This window comes from Vombatus ursinus, unplaced genomic scaffold (genome assembly GCF_900497805.2).
Source record: "Vombatus ursinus unplaced genomic scaffold, bare-nosed wombat genome assembly UNPS02000546.1, whole genome shotgun sequence".
NCBI classification, from domain to species: Eukaryota; Metazoa; Chordata; class Mammalia; order Diprotodontia; family Vombatidae; genus Vombatus; species Vombatus ursinus.
In genome coordinates, this window is record NW_020940324.1 from 333853 (window position 1) to 350599 (window position 16747).

The 16747-nt window shown below is 39.7% G+C and overlaps 1 protein-coding gene across 3 annotated transcripts in view; it reads right to left on the minus strand.

The window, feature by feature from the left end:
• PTBP1 (polypyrimidine tract binding protein 1) overlaps positions 1-15786 on the minus strand; it is a 33281-nt gene extending 17495 nt beyond the window's left edge. Inside the window, exons 1-2 of one of the 3 annotated variants that reach the window (XM_027858628.1) lie at positions 15674-15786; positions 11311-11341 (exon numbers count right to left, since the gene is read on the minus strand). In XM_027858628.1, coding sequence (XP_027714429.1) covers positions 11311-11341; positions 15674-15681 — 39 coding nt within the window. In that variant the 5' untranslated portion in view covers positions 15682-15786. The remainder of the gene's footprint in view (positions 1-11310; positions 11342-15673) is intronic. The other 2 variants (XM_027858676.1, XM_027858733.1) reach the window with 2 other exon arrangements.
• Positions 15787-16747: the final 961 nt, after the last annotated feature.

The following is a 16747-nucleotide window of genomic DNA, read 5'->3' on the forward strand; positions in this document are numbered from 1 at the left end:
CAGCTATACTTGGGGTCCACACAACAGAAGTTCCTAATAATCCTAACTTCTATTACAGAAATTTCTTTAAAATTCTGTCCTTTAGTAAGTATATAAAAACTACAATGAAGCTCCAAATCAGTGCAAAATGCACTTGTTCACTTATAAAAAATGCTCTGCTAAAAATTCAAAGATTTTAGCTGTCTTGAATTATCACATAAAAAGCTAGACTGTAGTGATCCAACGAGTGACAAAGAACTCCTTGTGAATAGGAAGCTGGCTACCTCCATTTCCATAGCCTGCAATGCAGCCAACAGGAAGATGCCCTATTTTCCAGCAGCTCCAATGAAACCATACCCTCTGCTTTGTCACACTTTCAGAGATTACTCGAAACACTATCTCTTTTATCAAGTACTATCCAGTGACAAGTGGGGTAACTGTATCACTTCAAAATACAAGTGCTACTTATTCAGTCATTCCAGTGTCTAGGATACAAACTAGGTCAAAAAAAGAAAAAAAAAGCAAGCTCATAATTTTCTACAGAGAAACTAACTTTGATTTCCTTGCCACCAGTCCCTGCAGAGTCCCAACCACCAAATGCATGGAAAAGATAAAGACTTTTCCCCCACTAATTCAATTTTAATCAAACAAGCTGTGAGGCTGAGGCAATGATACTGAGCAGAAAGCATCTACTAATAGATAGTAGAAAAATTCAGCAGAAGCAAAGAAATCTTCCATCCTCTCCCTCAATTGAGAAAATACTATAATGATTATCATTTTACAAATCACACTGGAACTAAATAAAGCACCTGTTTACTTTGAAGGCTACTCAAAGACTTTATTGGAGGGGAAAAGAATTAAACTAAAAGGTAATTAAAATTTAAGTAATAAACACATCCGCAAAACTTTCTTAATTGTTATAGAACAAGGCACACTTGTGCTCCAAGTTACTTTTTTTTCCATAACTGAACTATTCTAAAGTTATTGCTTATTTAGAAAAGCAAGATCACTTAAGGCTACCAAATAACTGAACTGATAATTTTTCAAAATCTTTCAAAAATCCACTCCAATTACTAGCATTATCTTGGGACCCATGGAACATTATCACTTAGCAATTACAAATTACAAGGATGTGTGACAGATGATCAAATGGAATTAAAAAAGGGAGAGTGAAGACAAGTACATGTGAGTAGTTAATGTAGTTAAGACAAATTAAATTCCCTTAAGAGAGTTTCAGAAGTTAATTTTTTAAAGTTGTCCATGATTTTATCAAACAAAGCAGATGAGGTAATAAATCTACAAAAACAGCTCCCATTGTGCACTGACAATAAAGGTACCCATCTAGTAACTCATCTTAATACCCCAAGTCAAAAACTGTCCACATGCTTACTTTTCTCAGTCAACAGCAGAACATAGCATAAGCAGAGTAATGCAGCAACTTCATTCTCCCTTCAATATCTTTCCCCATCCAATTTTACTTCATTTTACTTATATAGTCCTACTTGTCCTGAGAACTAATTTAATTGTCTAAGGTCTGTTATCTACTACTACACCAACAGCAAAACCCAAAACCTTACTTTTTACCAGCTTCCTAATTATCAAATTCATAAACCTTTACAGTGAAATTTTATCTCAAAGGAAGCAAAACCTTTTCAAAGCAGGCCTCAGACAACTTGACACTTACTACCTGTGTGACCCTGGGCAAGTCACTCAACCCCAACTGCCTCACCTCAAAAAAAAAAAATTTTTATAAAAAAGCTTTCCTCAAAGAAAAATCACAAAAGTGAAAACAGGACAAATATCAACCACCTTTAACCAAAGATAACTGGTTGAAAATATTTAAGCTTATTGGAAGTGATTGTTGAAAGATAAAAATCAAAAAAATTTGTTAATTATTAAATATCTCAAATGCAGGAAAATTTAGCAATTTTTACCCTGTCAACACAGCTGTCAAGGAAGGAACTGTCTCATTAGCTTTGGCTGAAATTAATCTTTGTGGTGGACCCCCTAGAAGCAGGGAGCTTGCTTCTGCATAGTTTTAGGCAGGCATCCTTAGACAAGGATTAATAACTAAATTCAATCATAGCAACAAGCCACCAAACAGGTCCTTCAAATGCTAGTGAAGGTCATGTAGACCTGAGACCCTGGGGGTTTTCCAATAAATGCAAGACTTTGCCACTTTCCCAGAATTACCTCTCAGAAAAATCCTGGTCTGTACCAACTATGTACCTCCAAGACTTAAAGGTTAGGATGAGATCCTGGATTTAAAATTGAAAAGGACCACAGAAATCTAGTCCAGCTCCCTCATATTTATAGTTGAGGAAACTACCCAAGGTAACAGTGGTACTAATAAACTGGTTAGAATTTGAACTGATCTCTGACTCCAGATCAAGTTTCTTCCACTGTACCCAACTGTCTCCATAGAAATCAGCTTTTTTTTTTAACGGGCCATCTAAGGCAAATTTCAGAAGAAACGTATTAAACCTTTTACTTGATGAGATTTCCAAGTGACCTTTAAAGTTATCTACTACAATCCTCTCATTTTACATATAAGAAAAATGAGGCTGGGAATGGTTAAGTGATTTTTTTCAAGGTCTCACACAGGAGGAAAATCAGTAACTTTAGTTTCTATGTCTCCAAATCTAATACTCTCCACACCAAACAAACCACTGCAAAGATACCACTGGCACAGGCAGATGCATAATTTATTTTTACAAAATCATCTTACACCTTTACGTCATGTTAAAATAATCATATCTGCCTGTGTCCTCTAGAATTCCTCTTTCTCTTGTCCCACCTCCAACTAGGAATTTGTTTTTTAAGAGGGAAGATGTAGTCTGCAGAAACCTAAACTAGACACTGCTTCAATTACTTTTCATTCCTAAATCACCAAATACTATCAAAAAAGGGAAAGAGAAACTAATATAAATAACTTATTTAAGTCTTAGCTGTTCTTATGGAACTCATTCTAGTGGGAATTATTAAAAACCAGGAGACATTAGCTTTCATTTATGGCAAAATAAATCAAAGCAATCTGCCCCTACATTTCTACTGACAGGTGATAAACACTATCTATAGTGTTTTTCTATAGCTTTTTTATAAAAAATTGAATTCTGGCACATTATCCAGTTCAGAATACCACAGAATGGAAGAAATCTGCTAAGCCAGAAACTGTTTTGAAAGATACTTTTTCTATCCTAGGAATTCCAGGGTTGCTCCCATAGAATTTATCAAGCTAATCTTCAATTATCTAAGCAATCCTTCTAATCTGTTCTTTCATGCACTTGTTTTTTCTCATTTACTATCAATTAAAGAAATTACTTAAATAATCTGTGCCCCACTAGTACTGTGAGCCCTGTGAGGGCAAGAACTATAATTTACTCATCTTTATATCCCCCCCTGCCCAAGCAGCACGCATGAAGCAGGAATTCAAAGAAATAGCTATTGAATGAAATGAAACATCAACATTCTGACCTAAAATTAATTCGTAAGGGCAGGTAGAGAGCCAAGGACATAAGAATTTCATAGCTTTATTAGAGAATTGACATTTGACATTTTCAATCTCAGCATTAAAAAAAAAAGTAATTTTATTACTTCCTATTTAAGTTCACATGTGACTGCTCCTGATCCAAAAAATGTCACAATTAGGTTAAGTGCTGATGTACAATGGATAAGAAGACCTGGATTTGAATCTAACCTCTGAAGACTCTTCTGTGTAGCCTTGGCTAAGTCACTTAATCTCTTTGGACCTCAGTTTCCACATCTACTGATAAAAGTCGCATTTAGGGAAGTGGCAGCTTATCTTTTTCCAAAGCTAAGGTTCAGGATTCTACAATTGATGCTCATGTACAATGCAAGAAGCAGAAATTGCTAAATCTGTCTACAAGTCAAAAAATCTTAGGTATGTATACTATCCCCATCATAACCAGAGAATCAAGTCTAAGATCAAGTGCTCATACACTACTCTAAAACCAATGGTCAAATTTTGTTTCCAAAATGGACTGGGAGGGAATAGAGACTATTCCCAACTCCTGTAGATATCTAAGATGCATAAAGTAAACTAGGATGTGTCCTATCCCTAGAAAAACAAAACATGCATGTAGCATTTTCCCCACAAATGAGAAGTAGGGTCTATACACCCTCACATATACACCCTATATGCTGACCATGGCTATACATTGTGTAGAAACTCAAATTTAAATCCTGATCTCTCACAATTCAAGTCCTGCAGATCTTTTCCATTCAGTATGCCAGATGCATAAGCTTCCTAGGAAAATTCTCATTAAACAAAGATTACACCTGTACCCCCAAGCACAGTTGCATGAAAAAACAAAGTTACTATAGTTGGTCAATGATATTTATCATTGGTCTGTTATCCCCCCCCAGCTAAGGGAGTAGTGGTAGTAAAAGCATCTATGACAGCAGCCTTGTGTTAAGAGCTTTACAAATATCTCATTTGATCCTTAGAACAACCCTAAGAGGTAATGCTGTTACTATCCTCATTTTACAGATGAGAAAATTTAAGCAGATAAAAGTTAAGTGACCTGCCCAGGATCACGCATCTAGTAAGTGTTTGAGGCCACATTGGAACTAAGGTCTTCCTAATTCCAGGATCAAAAACCATTTACTGGGCCACCTAGCTGACTCACAAGGCCATTCATGGATATATACCACATCTATGACAGGTCAACTGGCTTATTAAGAACTTCCAGCTATAGGAATTTGTTACTGGCAAAGAAGCATAGAGGGGGGAAAAAAGTGACCAAATACTCACATAATATAAAAATTTTAATCTTCCTTAAGACACCTTGAAATCAGTTTTGCCTTTCCAGGAAAAGGTCATGGGTTCTATAGACCCCAGTGCTCCACTGTTACAAAATGAAACTCCTTCCTTCCAGTTAAATTGAAAAGACTGGTTTCTTCAGCACTTGAAACTTCTGTCAACCCAGGAAGAATGGGGATCAAAATCTGACTAAATCCGTTCCTCATTCCCTTACTAATTCTAAAACATAAGTGACAAAGAGCCTTCCATTAAAAACATACCATCTTTGTATGTTTCAATATTTTGTTGCTAATTCTCCAGTATTAGAGTGTAAATAGCCTAATCTTGGCAACTATGGAAACACTTTATGAAAAAAACCAGCTACAAGAACGAATAAGGTGTGGTGACCTTCAACTGCCAAAAAAATTCTGGAGCCTAAGTGAAGTAATGTAGTTCTTCCTGCTCTGTACACTATACTACACACCCAAGCCTACAACCAGGAGCATTGAGAATCAAGTGTCATTTTAACCTCTTCAGGATTAATGATTTAACTGGTATGTAAACTCTCACCCCTCATTCTTCCTCAAGCATAATAGAATACAAAAATTCCTTTGAATTTAAACTTCCTTTAAAAAGCAGGAGCCTGCGTCCCCCCCCAAAAAACAGCACAAGAAAACAGTCCTCCTCTCACAAGACAAACACTTGTAAACAAAACAAAAATGTAATGCTAGCTGGGCTGTAACATTCTTTCCACTTCAAAAAGGAGTATGAAATTTCAAATAGCCAGCTGTGGCTAAGATAATTTTGGAAGCCAAGGTACAGCTGACCAATGTGCACCTTGAAGGAGAAAGGTATACTAGGAAACCCAGGATCATTAGTTTGGGCCAGTTGTTTTCCTTCTCTGGGCCCTAAATATCTTCGTCTGTTAAAAACTGTTGAGGGATACAGATGAAGAGATGGGACTAGACGTCTAGTAAACATTTTCAGCTCAAAAATTCTATAAACTAAGAATCCTCTATCCAAAGCATGTAACGAACTGATTTATAAACCCTATTTAGCAGACTGAAGTGAACACGCACATGTTTAAGGAAAGGCAGACTAATTTTTCAAGCCACTTCTAGTCAATTCCAGGTTTCAACATCTCCCCTTCCTCCCCAAAACAGGTTACTGCTTGTAAATTAACCAATTAGCAAGTATCTGGAAAAGCGGAAGAGCTGTATTAAACATGTGGCATACATGTGTGATCATGCCAGCAACAGCAAGTTTTAAAATAAGTTTCAGTCTTTGAACTACAGCAATAAGGGGGAGATTAGGGATGGGAGAGGGAGGGGGGAGAGAGAAGGGGTGGAATTTCCTCACAGCATTCTTGGCTAAGTGCCTTAAACCATAATTGCTGTTCCCATGGCAAAGATCCTGGCTCAATCACAAAAACTTTTCTATGCAACTAGGTTACATCACACTCAGATGAAGTGCCTTGGTTGTTTTGGTGTTTTTAAAGGGTCATTTTCTGAAGTTCTAACCAAATTTAGTATATGGTGCAGTTAACACCACACTTTAATAACATGTGATGACTATCGTGTAAAAGAGCCCCTTAATTTGACAACTTTCATCCCAGTGTAACAAAATTCAAATATAATTTGTGGCTACATGCCTTAGGCAAAATTAAGCTTCTTTCTATATTTCAACTATTACAAAAAAATTACATTAATACACTGAAATGTTAGTAACAAGACTTACTACCAAGAATCAATGTACCATTTTCAGGTATATTAAATTAAAACCATTTTCAGATTTAAATAAAGAGGAGAACAAGAGCATACATGCAATGTAATTGCATTTTTGTATCAGGCTGTATAGGATGGTGTTTCTCCATCAAGTCACACTGGTGCAACTCTTGACTGGTTTGATGAGAAGTCTTTGCTCCAAAACCTGGGTCTCCCTATCTTGCCTAGGCCAGAAGTGCAGCCTGCACTCACTCCTTTGTTGTTCCAGCCCTCCAACCTACTTAGGCAACCTGGCAGCATCCTGTTGGAGGGGAAGGGAGGGGAGGACAGTTTACCCAATGGTGCCAGACAATCCCAATTAGCTTAGGCCGCTGACTCCCAGAACTCCTGAGCTCAAGCTATCCACCACCCTCAGCCTCTCTGGGAGCAGGGAATATAAACAAGGCATACTCTAAAAAATCATCCTAAAACATCTGCCCTCTAAGCATATTTTAAAAACTCTCCCCCATTATTCAAGAAACTTCAATTCCTTCCAAAGGACAAAAGGACAAGGACCAACAATCCATCAATTAAAAGTAGCAAAAGTGAAGTGATTTAGTTAGAACCTCTCCTACTAGACTAGAACCTCCAGGAGGGCACAATGCCTATTCAGTTTCTTTGTAGCTTACAGTGTCCTCTCTGCAAAGGAGTCAACTGATTAAATGAGTAGAAAAGTTTTGACTCTCCCAACCAGCTGACTGTAATGCTCACAGGTAGTGCTAAATGTATGACTCAGAATGAGAAGGCAGCTCAGAAGATATCTGCAGAAATCTCTTCTTGGGTACCCTAGCAGCAATTTAACCTCCAATTTGAAAATATACTCACAGCCTATATCTTGTTTCCTGCAACTATAACTCAATCCTCTAACTCACTGGGGGTCAAAAAAAAAAAGATACAGTAATAATTTTTCCACATGACAGTCCTTCAACTAATGTCTTCTCTTCCCCAAGCCAAGTATTTCCAGTCCCTTCCACCTAGTCTTATCCCTTAGGTCCCCATCCAAATTGTGGATGTTATTTGCAAAACATGGCTGAAATGAACCAACAGTTGAGCAGTATTGTAATCTGCTTCTATGCATCAATTAAGGCAGCATAAAGCTCAAATGAGCTTTTGCCTGACATGTCACACTGTTGACTCATAATCTTGCATTCTACCATTCCTCTTTTTTTTTAAGGAAAGCTTGGTCATACCTCCCCTAAACCCCCCTCCTCCAATATATGGATTTGATGTAACTGATTCTTAAAACCAAATGAAGGATTTTACATTGGTTCCAATGACATCTCATGAAATTCAGCTTAATGATCGTCTGTTGAACTCTTTCTGGATGCAAAGTTATCATCCATTATTCAGATTCACATCATCTGCAAATTGATAAGCATGCTTTTGCTGAAGTCCCAGATTATGTTGAACAGAACCAGACTGAAGGTGGCCCATGTGGCCTTCTCCTAGAGAAGTCCTTCCAGATTGAAACTGATCCATTCTGGAACTGTTCAGTCAGGTTACAACCCATATTTTGCACACAAGAATAGCATGGAAATATCAAATGGGCTGCCAAAATTCAGGCATATTATAGCTAAGATTTTCTCCTAGTAACCCTATCAAAAAGGTAAAAACTAGGTTGGTCTGGCAATTTCTTGTCATGCTGACCTATATGTAAGTATTCACAGGTTCCTTTTCTAAAGGTTAAAAAAAAAAAATCATACATTAGCCTTTTGCCAGAAATAAATCAAGCAACGTTTATATCTGCCCTTCTTTAAGTCCTGTTGGACCTCCTCTAGTCTTCCCAATTTTTCAAATATTTTCAAAAAGGACATTCAATGTAACCTCAGTAGCTACAACAGTTCACCAAGGTCTAGTGACTCATTTAGAATTAAGTGCTCTTACATTTAAAGGGGAAACCACTTTAGTTTGGTGGTTTTGTATTTAAAATATTTAAGTCTTCATGTTTAATTCCCAAAGTAGAAAAATACCTCCTATAATCGTAGGCCAAGTAATGAACTACAGATCATAATACTGTAATAGCAACATCCCAGCACCATTCCAAAATTCAGGTATTTATGTCAAGTGAGGCATTCCCCAGATTTACTGCTCTAGCAACACAATGAAGCACAGAAAGTTACCCATCTACACAGACATACAAGCACCCATCTCATCTTCTTCAATGCACCTAGGACTAGAATCCAAGTGTCCTGTTGTCCAGTCATTTTTCTTCTTTTCAGTATAACAGATGTCTACCAGTTTAAGCCTTAGGCTTTTCAGGACCACCCACATATAGTCAGACCTTCTGTGGCTAATTTCTGATCCCCTTCTAATGTTCTGGTTTGTCAATCAAAACATAATCTCTAAATTTGCTCCACTTCATATATATCTCAAGTCCAATCTTCCAGAGAATTTTATCATGGTTTTTAATAACACATTTTTTGTGATCCAGAGCATTTATTACTGTGGTACTATGGCCAGTATTTATATCCTGGTCAAATTCCAGTAAAGTATTGCCTAACTTAACATCTTTTTTGCTACAATGTAGCCCACTTAAATTTCCTCATTCACAAAAACAAAGCTTTTCACCCCCCAAACCAGTAAGACAACACAACTTTCCACAGTATTACATTTAACAAATGAGCTCGATTTACATATGATTCACCAGCTGTTAATTCTGCTCATCAGTAGAATTGAGACTTGGCCCTTTACAAAAAGACTGGAGGCCAGGTCACTATTAACTATCTAGAGTTTAGCTAAGGACAAAGCAGTAGCTGAATCCAAGTCCAAATTGCAGCCTAAAGAATACTAAGACTACTCCAGAACTTCACTGAAGGTGTTTCAGTGAATATAATTTACTTCTCCCACACTCAAAGGGAAGTTTGCATTTGCAAATAAGCAGTAAAATGAATGTGCAACATGTAAACACTAGTAGTCTTTTTCAAAACAAGTTAGACTGCATCAATATCTACCAAAAAAAAAAAAAAATCTCAATGTTGAACACCAGTAGAATGCCTTATCTGACCTCAGTAGAACTTCCCAGACAACCTTTCAACTAAAGGTCTAAAATAAGCTGCTTCAGCAATATCAGTTAAAGTTGATAAATCACAAATGGAACAGCGGAGTAACTGCCAAATCATTTCCCCTATGAAATGTCCTAACAAATGCCCTATCAAAAGGAAATGAAAAATTTGCCAACCATTCCCTTCTCTCTGAAACTCACCTGAACAGCTGAAATCAGTAAACATTTAGGTCCTACTAGGTGCCAAGCACTGTGATCATGCACCAGGGAAATGAAACCAAAAATATTTTCCGGAAATATAATTTATAGTCTACCAAGATTATGAGGCTATTTGAGTTTCTAAGATCATTTCTAATTATTTTTAATTGGACAAAATTTGGGACATTAAGCTTTACTTTTTTGTGGACTTTAAGCAAGTATATTACAACCTTTTCCCTGAAGTTATAGAGTAAGAACCAGAAATCCTAGAAATAAAGCAAGAAGCTGCAGAAAATAGCATCCCAATTCTGTTTGAAAGTGGGCTCTAATTACATTCCAGTTGTTGGACAAAAGTGAGAATAGCTGATTCTCCTTCATTCCAGCCAAATCATTAGAATATCCATAATTAAGGAGCTCCCTTGTCTTTTGCTTCTTTCACTCAATCACAAGGAAAAGATGGGAAAGGGCAGTATTTTACTAGCTCTAACAGGCTTTTTTTTCACTTCCCAAATTGCCAAACTGTGAAAGAATGCTCCTTCCCTAATTCCTAATTCCCTATTCCTCAAGAAGATGGAACTGTTGGGTAAGAAACTAGTCAAATATCCTCATGATGCTGAAGTGAAAAACTGTTATTCAGCTAATTCAGAATTAGCACCACTTTCATAGTTTGCAAAATCCCCCTGCTGAGGATCTTATTAAAATGCTCAACAATGTCAGGTTCATGAAAATGTGGCAAAACTTCCTCCCCATATTTTTAATGCCTTTTCTTTCAGATACCCCGATTCTTCACTTCTTTCCCACATACAAAACAACAAATGCTTAAAAACCTGAGATTCAGAGTAATCTAGTATACAGTGCTATTCTACTAACCCAACAGGGAGAAAACTGAGGACACTATGACACTATGGAAGTCCCAACTAAGTGACAGACTGGATTATAAAAACCCTAGACCCCATAAATTACTAAACCAGTGCTCTTTTCACTATATCACACTGCCTCTTAATACTAATGGCAGCATTTTTCAGATAAAATCAAATAAGAATGAAATGTAATAGGGTAAAGAGTTATTTATTTTTAATGAGATTGCAAGATAAAACATTCATCCTTTATAGTTAAAAAAAAAAAGTATTAAAAAAAGTATATAGTGCTTGTAGATAAAGGTTGTTTCCTATCAGCACTTTGATTTTTAGGAAATGTTCTCCAGAGACTGGAGAAGGCTAAAGGTTGCATTTGCAGTTAAAAGGAAAAGCTAAGAATTAACAGGTATCTCAGGAGTAAAGATACTACAACAACATACAGTCAGGGATTAAATTAAATGACATTTAGTTCAACCAAACAGATTAACATTCCAATATTTGATGCTGATTCAGTGCTCAGGTAACAGAATTATTTTTTGAAATTAAAAGATTCTGGCTTGAAAATTCCTTATTTCCCAGATTCAAATTGCTGAAGAGCAGGAACATTGCTTTAGGACTGGCAAATAAGAGAACTACCTAAACAATAGAGAAGTAGATAAGAGTTCTCAATCTTTTCAATTGAAGGCTAATACTAAACTAGATCAGATGCTCAGCAAGTGTAACAGAGAGAAAAGTGAGAAAAGTGCCTACCTTTGTACCAACTGTTATATCTGGGACAATGCTGTAGGAAAAAAAGAAAGAAAAGGATAAAAAGGTTAGATAGGTTTGCCACAATAATCAGCATAGTCACAGCAGTAAGGAAAAAAAGCTAGTCAAAGTGAACAGCTGTCTCCACAAGGAGCAAAGAAGAACTTACACAAGAGCATAAAATGTATCACAGATGTTAGGTGGTGGGAAGGGGAGACCCAAGAATCAAAAACTAAAAGAAATCTTCAAATACCCCACCATGCAAAAACTTGCATCCTTCTTTCTCGTAAGGGACAAAGGGAGAAAAGTACCCAAGTACAGCAGAGAAATATAACCAGAACCTGGTTGAAAGGAAGGGCAGGTAAAGTTCATAGTTATGATAGTTCTACCAACTACCATTTGATCTAAAAGTAGTTAAGTGTTCAGACTTTTATCCAAATTAAAATTGACTCAGTAATTCAACCAGGATGCTATCTAATGTCATATCCCAAGACTTTTTCATGCCCTTCTCCACAAATTATTGAAGAATATGACATATAACATAAAACAAGATTTTAGTCAAAACTTTTTTTTATAAAAGAGGAAAGTGAAGCACAAAGGTTAAGTAACTTGCCAAAAAGTCACAAAGTGGGGCTAGGAATTTCAACCAGGTACCCTCTCAGCACTACCCTAATTAGAATGCTGAGGCTCCAGGGATCAGTCACTTTACCACTTTCTTTCAGCAGCAGAAACTGTAGAATGGGAGAAGGAGGATATCTGGTCCAGTCACACACATTCAATACCATTGTACAGAAAAGGAAACTGAGGCCTGAAAAGTAACTACTTCTTTTCTCTTGGTAGGTAACATTGGCTTTGATTAACTTAATCAACATACATTTATTATTCCTGTTGGGAAGTGACATATTTTTGAAAAGAATATTAAAATGACTAACTCCCGGAAACCTCCAACCAATTGACAAAGCTGAAACTAGAAACTTATCTCTAAAACAGACAACAGATTTTCTGTATACATAATGGCCATATCTCAGGACAGTGTGACCTTGCTGAACATCCTAGCCAAGCAACTATCTCCTTAAATCATTATTATCGATTTTTCCTCAACTTAAAAAGTTCATTAAAAATTACTTCTTCAAATTAAACCTTATTGGGTCCATTCACTTGAGAAAACTGAACAGGTTTTGTGTCATGAATATACAAGAAACTCATTTGTAGCACTGTTTTTCCAACATTAAACTGGGGGCACTTGAGCCTTTCCTCTCTAATAAAAAGGTAAAGGTTCTGCCATAGATGGCTCATTTGTTTTCAAAAGAACTATTAATGAGGAGGTAGCCCTGGAAAAACCAAACAAGTTTCCTGAGCACTGGAAGTTATCAGAGCATTTTCATTCAGCTTCCTGTTCCTCGGGAGGGCCTCAGACACAGGAAATGTTTTATATAAAGTAGCCTTTATAGAAAATATTCCAATTGTTTCAACAGGAAGAGATTTCAAACTCATCCCCCACCCCAACTGCTGTGTTTGGACTCATCAGTTAAACCACAGAATACAGTACATTACGTCAAAAGACAAACTCAAAAGTTGTTGCTCCATGTATTAACCTAAGTTAAGTTCATTTTCCTATAACATTTAGGCATTTTAAAAAATTTGAGGACCTTCCAAAAATGTCAAGTTTTTCCATTTTCAAAGCCATTTTTTAAAAGTCCACCTATTCCAGACTCCAGTCAAAACAATATAGTGAAGCTTCTTATTCTAAAGAGTTACTGGACTTTTCCTCCATAATATTTTCAAAGGAGAGCTCACTATATCAAATTTCTCAAAATAGAGCACTTTCTGCATACACACAAAAAGCAACACTAGCTTTAAAATTAGTTTAAAAACTGTAGGACAAAGTCTTAGATAAAAGGTCAAAAATAAAAAAGAATATCCAAAGCTGGACATCCAATATTGTCCATAAGAGTGAGATTTGTGACTTTCTCCAAGGCTTCACATTCAAAGTTAGTTCAAATTAGCATACAAAATGCAAGACCGAAAAGCTAATTACAATGGTCTTTTTCTTCCAAATGATATATAAGATTCATTTAAGTCAAATCTCTCAGTTAACCTACTTACTTGCCAGACTATTAGTCTGGGTAAAGGGTAGCAAAAACTTTTAAGCAACTCAAACTGGCTGAGCTCCAGACCCACACAAGCTATCCTGTACGACAGCAGAAAGGCCAAAATGCTTTCAGATTGCATAGATAAACAGATAAGCTTTTTCAAAACTATTACTCACCCAAAATTTCTTTCCTCTGGTTAATGTATCTTTCTTTTTTTCTTTTTTACTGACAATGCATTCAAAAGTTTAAAAGTTAGTTTACTTTTTAACTTTTAAAAAGAATGCAACATTTCTTCTTTAGTTTTTCCATCACATAACTCTTGTAAATAAAATTTTAACCTTGGGATAACACTGAACTCGATTCACTTAAAAGTGAATTTTAAATTCCACTCTCTGCCTCAAGACAACGAGGCTTGCTTTATTATCATTTGTTTATGTTAGGCTTATTCAAGTATCTGGAAATACTACATAGTCTACATAAACATCGGGATTCTTTTACCTAGTACAGTTCCAGTTCAGGAGTAAAATGAGAGTATTTTTCTTTAAAAAAGGTAGAAGAGAACAGCCTCTTAAAGACCTTGCAAAGTTTTGAACTCATAAAGTGATGGTACTTCTACTCCTGCTGCTTCTTTCCCATCCCCCCCCCAAAAAATCTGTAGAAAGACCCAAGGGTATTTAAAAAAAAAAAAAGCCACCTCGACGGCCGTGGCATGTGTGTGCCTGTCCCTGTGTAAAGAGCCCTAGATTTAAGGTGGTAATCCTAGTCCAAGCTTTGCCAATAGGTAGCCCCTACCTGAGTGCCCTTAGAGAAGTCACTTAATCTCTCGGGGCTTCAGATTTCCTCGTCTATGAAAAGTAGGGGACTAGTTCATGAAATTCAATTCAATGCCTAGGAAAGGGCTTTTTCAGCTGTACCAATTTTGCAGAATAAGAAAGTAGGCTTACTGCTAAGAAACTTCAGATGTTCTAGTCCAAACTCTTCAATTTACAGCTGAGGGAACTGAACACTTTCCAAAGTGGCAGAATTGTGTGTCAAACCTCTAATTCTATAAAAAGTGGAAATTACTGCTCGTCATACCCCAGAAATCAAATGGAAATGTTAGTAAGTTATATTTGGTCATAAAAAGTGCCCTACACAAGATGAAATTGCACGACTGAAGGCATTCCAATTAAAGCCATCCAATCTATTCAGACAGATTGAATTTAATAAGTTTGAAAACATGATTATCCGGCTCAAAGGTAATGAAATGGTTATGAAAGGCTTTCATCTTGGAAAAATTAAAAACCTCTCCCAACCCTGCAGTCCGGCAGGCTTCGTAAGGGGCGTTCCTGGGGAGGCAGGGAGGGGTACAGAGGCACAAAGACTACGGTGCCTCCCGCGCTGCTCTCTGGCAGAAAACTTAGAGCAACTCACACCTCAGTGCCTCAGTTTCCTCCCGGGGAAAACAGCGAGGCTAGGGGTACGGAGGGGGATGGAGAATAAAGGCAGCCCCACCCCGGGGCTCCCGCGGGGGGCGGGCCCAGTACGGGCCTCAAGGCCCAGCTTAAGCGGCGACCCACCCACCCGCCCTGCCCTGCCCCGCCCCGGTCCGGTCCGGTCCCGTCTCCTTCCGGGCAGGGCGGGTCGCCCCCCAGCCCCACCCGCGGGGAGGAAGCCTAGGCCTCCACCCCGGAAAGGCGCACGCCGGGAGGGTGGGGGTGGGGAGGGCCAGAGTCCAGGGGCGGGAAGGCGGGAGGGGCCCAGAGAGCGGAGGAGAGCGGGAAAGGCCGCGGCGAGGCACGAGGAGCAGGCACCGCGTGGGGCCGCGAAAAGGGGCGCCAAGAGCTCGCAACCGGAAGGGGGGAGGGAGGAGCGCCCGAGGGGCTATGAGGAATAAAAAAAAATCGAAAACGAGAAGTGAAGGGAAAAGAGAGGAAAAGGAGGGTTCCTGCAGCGAAGCCCGGGCTCGCGCCGGCCGCCACACCACGCACGCGCGCTCCAGCTCCCGAGGGGGGAGGGGAGCCGTTTGTCCCCCAACCCCGAAACGCGCGAGGCGGCCCGCGCCCCTCACATACAGATCCCCGCCTCCCCACGGTCACAGCACCCGTCCCAAACTCCGGCGGCCGCCGACCCGCTTTGGGAGCGTGACTAGGGGCGGCCATGAGGAGCGAGCGGAGGCGGCCCCCGCGGCGCTGCCCGCGGGTCAGGCGGCTGAGAGAAAGGAGCGCCCGGCAAAAGCCAAGTCCGCGGCAGCACTGGACAGAAGTGTTCTAGAGGATGAAAATAGGGCTTACCCGTCCATGGCACACGAGGAGACCCGAAGGGAACGAAGTGGAGGCGCCGGAATAGCAGGAACCGACTCAACGGCTCCGTGTTATAGACTCACAAAATGGCGGAGACGCCCTGACCACGTCCCCCGCGCGCCCTGCCCATTGGCTCCGACTGAGGAGAGGGGGCGGGGCGAGGCTTGCAGTCACCCGCCAGGATTACCAATTCGTTGGTAGGTATCCCGGAGGGTGGGACCAAAAGAAAATACAGAGAATTACTAAACCAGATGGCTGCCTGTCAATCCCCAAGGTGGAAACAGCCTGTAGGAACGAAAAAAAGGTCGACCCACGTGATCGTCCATGAGCCACTGAACGGCCATCTTGAGTGTGGTTTTGTGGGTTAACGGTAGCCATCTTGAGAGTGGGTACGTGGCGGCTCAGAGAGCGGGAAGCGTGGTGCCCGTTAGGGCGGCCATCTTGTCTAGGGGCAGGAAGCTCAAAGTTCCCCATCTTGGGTGCTAAGAAAGCAAGTCCTCATCTCCAAGCTGTTCGGCGGCCATATTATATGTGGGCAAGGGACTACCCTGTGGCCATTATCATTGTGGGAAAAGAGCCTAAAAAGAAGTCTTTAGATTCCACCAACCCCCTCCCTATGTTACATCGTGTTGGAGAAACTGCTGAACGGGCCTAAGGTCTGGAGCCCACTAGTCTGTGAGACACAAGTGGAAAGGTGGCTTCTGAAAAAGTTTTAAGCCAACCTGAGACACAGATGGGCAGTGGTAATGCAAGCAGTTACTAAGTCAAAGTCCTGGGGCAGTAGAGCCCAGGGATGCCCTCAGAATGAGGAATGTCAGAGGTGGGAGGGCCCTTAGAACCCAGGATGTCAGAGCTGGGAGGGCCCTTAGAACCCAGGATATCAGGGCTGGGAGGGCTCTTAGAATGCAGGATATCAGAGGTGGGAGGGCCCTTAGAACCCAGAATGTCAGGCTGGGAGGGCTCTTAGAATGCAGGATGTCAGGGCTGGGAGGGCTCTCAGAACACAGGATGTCAGAGGTGGGAGGGCCCTTAGAACACAGGATGTCAGGGCTGGGAGGGCCCTTA